General features: G+C 41.5%; 1 protein-coding gene across 4 annotated transcripts in view; it reads right to left on the reverse strand.

The window, feature by feature from the left end:
• The window catches only part of NFX1 (nuclear transcription factor, X-box binding 1), a 74,859-nt gene that overhangs the window by 59,418 nt on the left and 1,907 nt on the right, over positions 1-13,534 (reverse strand). For all 4 annotated transcript variants that reach the window (XM_060199279.1, XM_007522865.3, XM_060199278.1 and 1 more), the window contains exons 2-4: positions 6,110-7,114; positions 2,880-3,038; positions 1,380-1,457 (exon numbers count right to left, since the gene is read on the reverse strand). In XM_060199279.1, the coding sequence (XP_060055262.1) occupies positions 1,380-1,457; positions 2,880-3,038; positions 6,110-7,114 (1,242 nt within the window). The remainder of the gene's footprint in view (positions 1-1,379; positions 1,458-2,879; positions 3,039-6,109; positions 7,115-13,534) is intronic.

The raw sequence follows: 13,534 nt of genomic DNA on the forward strand, positions 1-13,534 counted from the left end.
TGGCAAGCAGGCAGGTAGGCAGGTAGACAGGCAAGGGGGGAAGGGGGGCAGGAGGTCAGGAGAGAAGAAACAGACAGACATGCAGGAAATAAATTAGCACCAGGAATAAGAATCTGAGCATCTGGATGACTGAAGTATCTTCCTAATATATAAAGGAACTGAGCTATTGAAAAACAGGAAAAAGGGATGTGGAGATAGCATACTGGTGGGGGTCAGGTGGGGGCATATTAATTGAGTGTACTTGTTACCATGCACAATGTCCTATCAAATATAAAAGAGAAAAAAGGAAAAAAAAAAAAAAAGAAAAGAAAAAAGAATAGCCACCATTTGTAGTGCCAGCATGGAGCCCTAGCATGGAGCACCCTGGTGGCAATTAAAAAAGAGAGAGGGAGTCGAGCGGTAGCCCAGCAGGTTAAGGTGGCACAAAGTGCAAGGACCAGTGTTAAGGATCCCGGTTCAAGCCCCCGGCTCCCCACCTGCAGGGGAGTCGATTCACAAGTGGTGAAGCAGGTCTGCAGGTGTCTTTCTCTCCCCCTCTCTGTCTTCCCCTCCTCTCTCCATTTCTCTCTGTCTTATCCAACAACAACAACAATTAAAAAAAAACAAAAACCAGGGCAACAAAAGGGAATAAATAAATATTATTTAAAAGTTTTTAAAAAGAGAGAGATAGCATAGTTTCTAATTTTTATTTCATTGAGAGAGATATATAAAGAAAGACGAAAGAGACCAGAGCACTGTGCAACTTTGGTTTATGGAGGGTGCTGGGGATTGAACCTGGGACCTTAGAGCCTCAGGCTCTTTTTGCATAACCATTGATAGCATACTGTTTATACAAAAAGACTTTCATGTCTGAGGCACCAAAGGTCCCAGGTTCAATCCCCAATACCAGCATAAACCAGAACTGACAGTGTTCTGAGAAAACAACTGGAAAAAAAAAATCCATAAAAAGGAAGGGACAAGGATAGGGAACTGTAATAGAGGCTTATAGATGACCTCTCTCCTTATTACTCCTTATTATAAAAACTTATGACTGATTTCTTGGATTATAATAAAGTTTTTTTTTGTTTGTTTGTTTTTTTTTTTTACCAGAGTATAAAGCTCAGCTCTGGCTTACAGTGGTACAGGGGACTGAACCTGGGACTTTGGAGCCTTAAGCATGAAAGTATCTTTGCATAATCATTATGCTATCTACCTCTGCCCAGTAAAGTACATTTCCAACATATTTATATCATTCAACTCTGAAATATTAAAAGTTTTGTATATCTTTGAAAACCCATTAATAACTGCTAAAACATGCCCAGCAGAACACCTCTCCCTGGATGGGGATTAAAGTTCAACATACAAGCTGGAAGAGACTCCAACACAAGCAAAAAACTTACCACAGAAACAAGTGTAGGTATTAGGAACATGTGCAGAAACATTCTGACATGCAGGGCACCTCCAGCCACTCTGGCCATCTGGCAAGAAAAACGGGAAGAAATCCAAAGAATTTCAACACCATATGCAGTTAAAATATATGAAGTATTAACACCAAGGTAAAAGACTCTGGGTTAGGGGAGGGTTTAGGTCCTGGAACACGATGGCAGAGGACTCAGTGGGGTTTGAATTGTTGTGTGGAAAACTGGTACTGGTGCTGCCACCCGCATTATACTGCTATTAAAATCCTGCTGTGGACTGTAACCTGATACCAGCCTGAGAAGTCAACCTCGCAACTCTCCAAATCTGGTGTTCCACTCTGACACCATGCTCTCAGACAATATTTTCATGTAACCTGCAGATGTTACCATGACTCTACCCCGACTTCTCTGGGCAGACGACCTCACCAATGTGTCCTAGACCCTCACATCTCCAGAGCTCTGGTCCACTAGGGAAAGACAGAAGAAGGCTGGGGGTATGGGTCGTCTGTCAACACCCACGCTCAGCGGAGAAGCAGCTACAGAAGCCGGAACTCCCACCTTCTGCTCCCCATAAACCTTGATCCCTACTCCCAGCGGGGGAGAAGAGATAGGAGGAAGATAAGGGGACTCTGCACTCCAGCTCCATCAGCACCCAGAGACAGAAGGAAAAGGAGAGGGACATGGAGGAAGTTTTGATGTCATGAGTGGTTTAGAGGGAAAGAGAGGATTGAATCAGTAGAAGAAGGAGTAACTTTGTTTAAATGTGAACAGATAGTTGTAGAGAAGATGGCCGGCCCATGTCTACAACTTTAGGGGAATGTGGTGGATTGCAGTGGAGAGAGTGAAGATTCAGAACTCTGGTGGGAATGGTGTGGATTCAATCCCCTGTTGACATGTAATTCTATATATTTAAATATATAAAAAAATATTTAAAAAAAAAGAAAAAAGAAAACTGGGAAATGTTACGTATGTATGAACTATTGTATTTTACTGTTGAATATAAACCATTAACCTTCCAAAAAAGAAATTAAAAAAAAAAAAAATATATATATATATATATATATATATATTTCCCCCCATCTATAGGAGTCCTAATACTGAAGCAATAATCCTCATGTTAAAGATATCAAATAGGGCTGAGGAGACAGCATAATGGTTATACAAAAAGACTTCTTCCAAAGTCCCAAGTTCAATCCCCTGTACCACCAAAAGCCAGAGCTGATCAGCACTCTGGTAAAAAAAAAAAAAAAAAAAAGTGGGAGTTGGTGTATTACACCAAAGTAAAAGATGCTGGGGTGGGGGGGGGGGAAGAGTACAGGTCCTGGACAAGGATGACAAAGGACCTAATGGGGGTTGTATTGTTATGTGGAAAACTGAGAAATGTTATGCATGTACAAACTATTGTATTTAGTGTTGACTGTAAAACATTAATCCCCCAATAAAGAAATTAAAAAGACAAAATAAAAAACTTTCATGCCTGACCTGCTTGAGACGCTGGAGACCGTGCCCATTTCTGTATGCAGTTCAAATGAAACACATGGTAACAGCTCTGACAGCTCCACACTGGGGCGGTGACACGAACCAATTCACAGCATACCATGCACTCATATTTTTCTGTAGTTAGCTGTTCAATTAGAGAACCTGTTTAAAAAACAAAACCAGATAAATTTGAACCCAGAAAAATATTCTGTACTTTATTCAACCAAGCACTGGCAAGTTATTTGAGAAGAATTCAAACATAGTGTTCTTAATGAATATCTACTTCCAAGTAAGTTGGTTCTTGAGAGTTGTAGGTAAAGAAAGGAGAAGGGAATAAGTTGATAAGGGAACTAGGAATGAAAACACACAGGTAGGTAGGGATACCCACAATTGTTGAAACCTCCCCCCCATAACAACAATAACAAAAAAAACTACTCAGGAAACAACCAGTATAGTCAAAAGTCTCTTACAACACAGTTTAACATGTATGAAAGCCATGTTCTGGAGGGAAGAGGAGGCTCTAATCTACAGATTCATGTCGAGGATAGGGGCTCTTGAAGCTATAGTGGTCAGCTGAAAGAAACTTAAGCATGAACAGATTACAACAAACCATGGTGGTGAGATGGTTCTGATTAGTCATCCTGAAAATCTTTAGCTGATTCGCTCAGTAAATGTATGTCTGCCACCTGCCTCCCACAGACCCCATAGTAGGGTGCTCAGCTGTAGGGGGCATAGCCACTGGCACTAGAAGCTCATCAACTAGTGAATGACCAGTCCATGACCCATGACACCGTCCTAGACTTACCCTCAATTCCTTCTCTCTTTTATTTTTAATATTTTATTTACTAATGAGAAAGATAGGAGGAGAGAAAGAACAAACCAGGCATCACTCTGGTACATGTGCTGCCAGGGACTGAATTTGCGACCTTATACTTGAGGGTCCAATGCTTTATCTACCGTATCACCTCCCAGACTCACTCAATTCCTTCTATTTTTTTTTTTTTTCTTAAACATGATCCCAGGAAAGTCTTTATAGATCCCCAGGAAAGTCAGTAATCCTTTGAGTTGAATGAATAAATGTTTGTTTTCAGGTCACAATGGATTACAAGGTTAAAATAATTTTAAATATGCCATGTCAAGGGAAGCTTTAGTGTTAATGGTGTCTTTCCCTTTCTCTGTCTTTCTTTTTCTGTCTGAAAGTCTACCTGGAGGTGTGGTGAAGCCCTGAAAATAAGTAACACAATTGACCTAGAAGGTGGTGCAGTGGATAAAGTGTTTAGACCCTCAAGCATGAGTTCCTGAGTTTGATCCCTGCCATCGCATGTACCAGAATAGTATTCTGGTTCTACCTTTCTTGTGAAATAAATAAATGTTTAAAAATATAAAAATTAAAAGTATATTATGCCAAATGCTACACTAAAGCACTTTCCACATGTTAATTTTCTTACTAAGGCTGTACTATAAATACCATTTTGTAAACAAAGAAAAATAAGATAAGAATGATTATCTGATTAAAAATATGACATTTCAGTCATCCCAGGGTTTGAACCCTGAACACAGGAGCCCCATGAATAGCACCAAGGGAACTTAATAAATGAATTTACAGCAATGCTTTGATGTCTCTCTTTCTCTCTCCACTACCTTTTACTCTTTAAAAAATGGTTATGTAAAAAAAGATTCTCATGTTTGAGGCTCCCAAGTCCCAGGTTCAATCCCTGAATCACCATAAGTAAGCTACAGCAGAACAGTGCTTTGGTAAAAAAGAAAAAAAAAGAAAGGCAGGAAGGAAAGAAAAATTAAGACAAGGATAGATAACATAGTCGTTATGCAAACAGACTCTCACGGCTGAGACTCCAAAGTCCCAGGTTCAATCCCCCACACCACCATCAACCAGAGCTGAGCAGTGAAAGAAAATTTATATATATATAAAATAAATGTAGGTACGTTCAAGAGGTAGTGCCTTGGATAAAACACTGGACTCTCAAGCATGAGGTCCCAAGTTCAATACCCCAGCTGCACATGTACCAGAGTGATGTCTGATTCTCTTTATTTCTCCTATCTTTCTCATTAATAAATAAATAAAATCATTTAAAAAAAAAAGACTAGGGGGTGAGGCGGTGGCCTCCATTCCCCACCTGCAGGGAGAATACTTCGTGGGTAGTGAAGCAGGTGTCTATCTTTCTCTATCTCTATCTCCCCTTCAATTTCTCTGTCCTGTCAAATAAAAATAGTATTAAGAAAAAAAAAAAAAAAAAGGAGGGGAAAAATGGCCGCCAGGAGCCATGGATCTGTAGTTCTGACACTGAGCCACAGTGATTAACCCTGATATATATATACCAAGACTGGGTGGGAGATTGCTAGCTTTGCAGAGTGCCCTAGTGTTAGAATCCCAGCATCACATGGGAGAACCACGGTGCCTTGGGGAACCTCCACAGATGGTGCAGTGCTGTTATCTTACTTCTCTGTTTCTATCTGAAAAAACAAACAAACAAAAAGAAAATGAAAGAATGAATGAAGAAATAAAGGAATCAAAGAGAGCCACATTTCAAAACAGATTCCAATGAGCAAATCAGGCACGAAAATATGTAGTACCAGGGGCCGGGTGGTGGTGCACCTGGTTAAGTGCTCACGCTATAATGCACACGGACTTGGGTCCAAGCCCACAGTCACCGCTGAAGGTGGGGAGCCAGGGGCGCTCAAACCGGGATCCTTATGCTGGCCCTTGCCCTTGTACCACCTGCACTTAACCCGCTGCACTACTGCTTGACTCCCCACTTTCTGATTTCTTTTTTTTTTTTTCCCTCCAGGGTTATTGCTGGGCTCGGTGCCTGGACCATGAATCCACCGCTCCTGGAGGCCATTTTTCCCCCTTTTTGTTGCCCTAGTTGTTGCAGCCTCGTTGCGGTTATTATTGCCATTGTTGACGTTGCTTTGTTGTTGGATAGGACAGAGAGAAATGGAGAGAGGAGGGGAAGACAGAGAGAGAGGGGAGAGCGAAAGATAGACACCTGCAGACCTGCTTCACCGCCTGTGAAGCGACTTCCCTGCAGATGGGGAGCCGGGGGCTCGAACCGGGATCCTTACGCCGGTCCCTGCGCATTGCGCCACGTGCACTTAACCCACTGCGCCACCGCCCGACCCCCCACTTTCTGATTTCTAACTGGTGATTATATTACCTATCCAAAAGTTACCACAAACCAACAACAACAAAAATCTAATCTGGACAGACTTACCTGTATGTGTTTCCACATTCTTAAGCACATGGTTCTGCTTGCCTCGGAGGAAAGGAGATGCTACTTGAGGGACCTGCTTCCTTACTGTGCATTTTTCTGGGCCAATCCTTCTGGAAGTCTTATTGATAACTGCCAAGTTCCCGTTGTCACAGGCAGATTTTGCTGGTTTTTCATGGAGATTATACTTTGGAACAGGAACCATGTTGTTTCTGGATCCCGAGTTTGTGTGCCGTTGGTTCTCCTGTTTTGGTGGATTCCTGCCTGGGCGTGGCCTGGCCCCCTCCACTTCCCAGGGAGACCGCTTCTGTGGGTATCTTCTCTGCTCACTGCGTCTAGCCCCATACCCGTCTGATACTCCTTTTCTAAAAGATGTATCTGAAGAATCGGGGTGGACAGTTCCCAGAGGTTTGGTATTTTCAGGTCCAAGATCCTCAGGTTTTGGAGTCATTCTGTTATTCCATTCACATTTGAGTTTCCCCTTGACTTTGGGTCCTCTACCAGAGTTGTATACAATTTGACTCGCTTTTTTGGGTTTTGCTCCCCTAGGATCTGCACTGACAATTTCCTTCTCATTCAAAGGACTCTGTTCTCTGGGTTTTGTCCCACTCTCTGGTCTGGCCACACTTTCTAAACTAGCTGTATCTGAGGTCTGGTCAGTAAGACTCTGTATTCTCTTGACTCTGATATGCTGTTTTTCACTCCTTAATTTCTGCCAGGGTTGATTCTGAAGACTGTGGCTTTTGAGTGGTTTATTCGAAGCAGAGGATTGGAAAGAAGACTGCTGACTCTTAGGCTTGCTTCCTGAAGAATGATAACTTGGCTGATGAAAAGCAGAGATGTCATCATAAGGGACTTGCCTAGACAGGTGACGTGGAGGTGGTGAGTTGTGATGTCTTCGACTAATCCTACTAGAATCCAATCTCCTTTGGATCCCGCAGTTTAGAACATTATTTTTCCTCTCCTGAGGAATGAACTCAGCGGCATCTGTATTGAACTGAAATGGACCTAGGAATATAAATAAACTTTGTCAAAGAATAAATTCCACCTGCAAAGCCCAGAAGATCCTAAATCATGTTTAAATTTTATTTTCCTATACACTTAGCATAGACCATGGCTTGTTAGTGAGGCCTGTGTTTCTTGTAAAGGTGATGAGTTTAGAATAGTTGTAAAAATCCGATCATCTATGTCCAACAATCGCAGCAATAGCCACTGTTGAGAGTTGCTAAGTAAAACTGCTTCCTTGGGTCATTAGCCATTACTTATATATAAATTTATTTGAATCTAAAAATCCAGTTTCAGCAAGTAGTCCATGGGTGAGAATCAACCTGCCAGGTGGTCTTTTGCAATACTTAGGTAGCCCAAGTTCAATCCCAACACCACCATAAGCCAAAGAAGAGCAGTGCTCTTGTCTTTCCCTGTATCTTTCTCATTAAAAATAATTCTTAGGTTAGCATTGTGTAATATCAAGTGTAATATCAAGTGGAGTTAGCTGAAATCAGTTTTAAGCCAGACCTTCCACTTTTTTTTTTTTTTTTTTGTAATTTTATCTTCCCTTTTGTTGCCCTTGTTGTCTTTTTTTTTTATTATTGTTGTTGTAGTTGATGTTGTCATTGTTGGATAGGACAGAGAGAAATGGAGAGAGGAGGGGAAGACAGAAAGGAGGAGAGAAAGACAGACACCTGCAGATCTGCTTCACCACCTGTGAAGCAACTCCCCTGCAGGTGGGGAGCCGGGGGCTCGAACCGGGATCCTCATGGATCCTCATGCCGGTCCTTGCGCTTAGCGCCACCTGCGCTTAACCCGCTGCGCTACAGCCCGGCTCCCAGACCTTCCACTTTATACTACATCTTAGGGCTATCACTCGATTGGCTTTAGCCATTCCCCATCTGTGATAAGGGATCATACTATTTCAAAGGGTTATTGTGAGATTTCAGTAAGATGTCAAATAGTGAGCAGGAGAGATAGTTCACTTGGCTAGTGTGCTGCTTTGTCGTGTGCACAACCCGGTTTGAGACCGGCCCACACCTAACTGAAGGAAACTTCAATGCTGTGGTCTCTTTCACTGTCTCTGACAGCCTTTCCGCCTCTCTGTCACAACAATTATAATATTCAAGTAGACAGGATTCAGTGCGTCAGGAACATATCTTAGGTTCTGCACACTTAGCCTCTTAGAATATAGAATAGAATTCCAGGGCCTCAAAAATTAAGCACACATACAACGTGCAAGGACCCAGGTTTGAGCCCCCAGCCCCCACCTGCAGGGGGAAAGCTCTGCGAGTGGTGAAGCAGTGTTGCAGGTGTCTGTCTCTTTCTCTCTCTTTCGTCCCCTTCCCTCTTGATTTCTGGCTGTTTCTATCCAATAAATAAAAACAAAATTTTTTTAATCAAGCACACGGTTCTGGGCCTGTGAAAGCTCACATGTATTCAACCTAGGTTCAGGCCTAGCTTCTACCGCAATGAAGGAAGCTCCATTCTATGCTTCTTATTCTCTATTTCTTTCTGCCTCTCTGTCTAAAAACAAGTAAGTAAATAAAGCATACAGTACTTCAAAGGAGTTTTCTTTTTTCCCCCTAAAGATGTCTTGCCCAGTCAACTCATTTTCTGAACACCAAAGACTAAATAATTTACCTGAGTACACAAAAGTAACTAGTAGCAAAGTCAGACCTCTTAGCAACTTAAAAAATATACTCCGAAACATAAATTCCTGCTTAATCCCAGTTTTCCTGTATGTAAAGGATAAAGTAACATTCATCAAAGAGGATAATGTGAAAAGCTATGAACTCAACCTGGTACAATGGTACAAGTGTAGGCTTACATGCATGAGGTCCAGAGTTCAATTCCCAGCTTTGTATATACCAGAGTTGTGCTCTGGCTTGTTCTTTCTCTTCCTCCCTCCCTCTCTGTTTGTTCTTTCTTTTCCTCTCTCTTCTCTTACACATTCACACACATTACCTGATAGAAAACAAGTTAGTAACATGCATAAACTGGTTAAAAGGATGCTTTATTATTACTAATAGGAGCACAGATGGGTACAGTACAGTTTGTGAGTTTCAGGCTTAATAATAAGTCCTGGTATTTATTAGGTATTTAAAGCTGCCAAGGGGGCTGGGGGGTAGCTCATGTGGCTGAGTGCATGTTACCGTGCACAAAGACCTGGGTTTAAGCCCCCGGTCCCCACCTGCAGGGGGGAAAACTTCAAAAGTGGTGAAGCAGTGCTGCAGGTGTCTTGATGTCTCTCTCACTCTCTATTTTCCCCTTCCTCTCAATTTCTGGCTGTCTTTAAAAAAAAAAAATTCTCAGTGTCTCTATTCAATAAATAAATAATGATAATTTAAAAAAAAAATTTTAAACTGCCAAAACACTTTAAGAGTATGAGAGCTAAGTTGTTAAAGACATATACATATATATATAAATATACATGTATACATATATAATATACATATTATATATGTATGATTTTATATAATATATATTATATGATTATATATTACATAATTATTTTATATTATAATATACATATTACATATGTATATAATACATATATTAATTGAGAGAAAGATCAGACCAAAGCAGTGTTCAGCTCTGGTTTATGGTGGTACTGAGAACTGGACTTGGTCAAGCATTATTCTAATCACTCTGCATGCATTAACTCATTCAGCCATTACATAATTCTTTTAAAAAATTATTTATTGATACAAAAAAGAGGGCAAACCAGAGGACCACTCTAGAAATTGCAATGCTGCAGCCAGGATTTAAACTTGGGGCCTCATGCTTTCAAGATCAGTGTCTGAACCAGTGTGCCATCTCCCAGGCTGCAATCCTTACAATTCTGATAAGAAAATACTCTGGGGGAGTCGGGAGGTAGCAGTGGGTTAAGTGCATGTGGTGTACCAGCTTAGGGGTCCAGGTTCAAGCCCCTGGCTCCCCACCTGCAGGGGAGTCGCTTCACAGGCAGTGAAACAGGTCTGCAGGTGTCTTTCCCCCTCTCTCTCTTCCCCTCCTTTTTCCATTTCTCTCTGTCCTATGCAAAAACGACAACATCAATAATAACTACAATAATAAAACAAGGGCCACAAAAGGGAATAAAATTAAAATTTTTTTTTTAAAAAAATACACAGAAAAACTGGCCCAAGTAAAAAAAAAAAAAAAACTGGCCCAAGTAAAGTAGGGGTATTTCAAAGTAAACTCAATATTTCACCAAGGCTACTTGGCTCTAGAGACCATGCTCTTACACTACACTACACAGGCAGAGGCTGGACAGTGGGTATATAGAACCATGTACCTGCAGCCTGGGAGGCAGCACAGTGGGGAGAGCTCTGGATTTATAAGCAAGAGAATCCAAGTTTGATCAGTAACGTTATATACGTCTGGGTGCGTGCTCTACTCATCTACTGAAATTAATAAAATCAAGCAAAACATGTACTTAAGAACTAGAGGAAATCATAAAGGTCAGAGTAATCTCTCATTCAACCCAGTATTTTGTCCTAAAAGCTTTCACGTAGGCAAAACTCTGGGAAGAGGGTGGAGGGTCTTACAAAACAAGATCAGATGAATTCAGAAGGTGGCAGAGAAAGTGTTCTGGAAACCTTAAGAAACAATCTGAAAGGTGGAAGTGGGTATATTAGACCAAATGGTACTGTGTAGTTAGTTACTATTTGAAGAAGCAGGACTGAAGAGGGCAGCAGGGGGAAAAAAATCAGTAGGATGAGGGAGAGAGCATAATGGCTATGTTGAAAGACATTCATGCCTGAGGCTCCAAAGTCCAAGGTTCACCCCCCCCCCATACCACTGAGCAGTGCTCTGGTGAAAGGAAGGAAGGAAGGCAGACAGACAGAAAGAAAGAGGGGGAAGTCAGTAAAGTTGTTCAGAACAGATTAGCCAAAAAAAAAAAAAATTAAATTAAATTAAATAACAGAATAGCCTGGTACAAAATGGGAAGGCGGTGTTTCATATTGAGCTATAATGAGTTAATGCAAATAGAACCTAGGCAGGCTACCATTTATTCACATCATATTTATTCTACTAGGTATGAAGCAGCAGACAAAACCCTTAGATAGACCTTTAAGAAATATACATTTGGGCAGAGGGTAGATAGCATAATGGTTATGCAAAGAGGCTCTCGTGCCTGAGGCTCCAACATCCCAGGTTCAATCCCCCGCACCACCATAAGCCAGAACTGAACAGTGTTCTGGTAAATAAATAAATAATAAATAGAAAAGAAACATGCATTTGTGGACCTAGAGGTGGCACAGTGGATAAAGCATTGGATTCTCAACCATGAGGTCCCGAGTTCGATCCCTGACAGCACGTGTACCAGAGTGATGTCTGGTTCTTTCGCTCCTTTCTCATGAATAAATAAATTCTTTAAAAAAGAAAAAAGAAACATGCACTTGGGGGCCATGTGGCGGTGCCGCTGGTTGAGTGCACATGTTACAGTCCATAAGGACACAGGTTCAAGCCCCTGGTCCCCACCTGCAGAGGGGAAACTTCATGAGTGGTAGTTTAGGGCTGAAGGTGTCTTTCTGTATATCTGTCTCTCTATCACCCCCTTTCCTCTCAATTTCTGACTGTCTCTATCAAATAAATAAAGATAGTAAAATTAAAACTAATAAAATAAGTGAAGATTGAAAAAAAGAAAAAAGTGGTCTAGGAGGTGGATTCTCAAGCAGGAGGCCCTGAGTTCAATCCTGTCTGATTCTTTCTCTCTCTCTCTCTCTCTCCTATCTTTCTCATGAGTAAATAAAATCTTAAAAAAGAAAAAAAAATTAAATGTTTAAAAAAAAAGAAAAATGCATTTGGAAAAGAAAACAGGAGGAAGGGGGGTTGGGCGGTAGTGCAGCAGGTTAAGTGCAAAGTACAAGGACTGGTGTAAGAACCCCGGTTCGAGCCCCTAGCTCCCCACCTGCAGGGGTGTCGCTTCACAAGCGGTGAAGCAGGTCTGCAGTTGTCTCAGTTGTCTTTCTCTCCCCCTCTCTGTCTTCCCCTCCTCTCTCCATTTCTCTCTGTCCTATCCAACAACGAATGACATCAACAACAACAATAACCACAACAAGGGCAACAAACTACAATAAGGGCAACAAAAGGGGGGGAAAAAAGGCTCCAGGAGCAGTGGATTCATGGTGCAGGCACTGAGCCCCAGCAATAACCCTGGAAGCAAAAAAAAAGGAAAACCCACGGGGAAAAAGAAAAGGACACGAGTTAAAAAACTGAACCGGGGCTGGCAAAATAGCTGATAGTATACTTGCTTTGCAGCCAGGTTCAAGCCTGTCCCTAGCTTACTGGAGGAAGTTTCAAGATCTATCTGAAAACAAGTGGGCCTGTAGGAGTGAACTCCCAGCAGGATAGGAAGGAAGGAAGGAAAGAAAGCAGGGAGGTAAGCCTGGGACACTTTTTTGGATAGTATTTTATCTACTTTTTTTTTTTTAATTGTCACCAGTGTTATCACTGGGGTGACAAAAATTTTTTTTTAAAAAGTCTTAGCACTAACATATAGTATAAGTAGTACCCCAGGTCCGAGAAAACACAGCAGTATGGCAGGTATCCAACAGGTGTGTGTGTGTGTGTGTGTGTGTGTGTGTGTGTGTGTGTGTGTGTGTGTGTGTAGCAGAATAAGGAGAAATCTAACTAGATTATGAAGACCAGACACAAAGCATAGCATTCTGACCACGGACAAAAGATTTACCTACATTGCTTGAGAAATGAGGCAAACAAGAACTGGCGTGGGACGTGGGGGTTGTGGACTAAAGATGATGAAATAAGAACATCGAAGAGGAACTAAGGCCAAAGCAAACTAGAATACATGCAAGGGGGTGGGGAGGCTTTTGAACTAGGAACTTTACAATTAATAGATGGAAGAAGGACTTAACACTAGAGGTCAAAACTATGATTCACAGCTGGCCTCGCCCAATCAGCTTCAAATATCTATGGTCGTGGAAATGGGCTAGAAGTGAGTCTGAGGACAAGATCAGTAGATTAAATTTAGCGGATCTGAAGAGTGGTAAAATATCAAAATACCTGTCTAAAAAAAAAAGTCCCACCAGCCGCGCCCTCCATCCCAACTGACCCTAAAATCTGGACTAGGGTATTTCAATGAATGCAGTGCTATCCAAACTTTTTGTTACCAAGATTCACAATAAATGCATTTTCCTGGCTAGAAATGGACTATGATCCTGCAATTCCTCTCCTGGGGATATATCAATTCCTCTCCTGGGGATATATCCTAAAGAACCAAACACACCCATCCAAAAAGATGTGTGTACACATATGTTCTTAGCAGCACAATTTGTAATAGCCAAAACCTGGAAGCAACACAAGTGTCCAACAACAGATGAGTGGCTGAGCAAGTTGTGGTATATATACACAACGGAATACTACTCAGCCATAAAAAATGGTGACTTCACCGTTTTCAGCTGATCTTGGATGGAC

This window comes from Erinaceus europaeus, chromosome 10 (genome assembly GCF_950295315.1).
Source record: "Erinaceus europaeus chromosome 10, mEriEur2.1, whole genome shotgun sequence".
Taxonomy (NCBI): Eukaryota; Metazoa; Chordata; class Mammalia; order Eulipotyphla; family Erinaceidae; genus Erinaceus; species Erinaceus europaeus.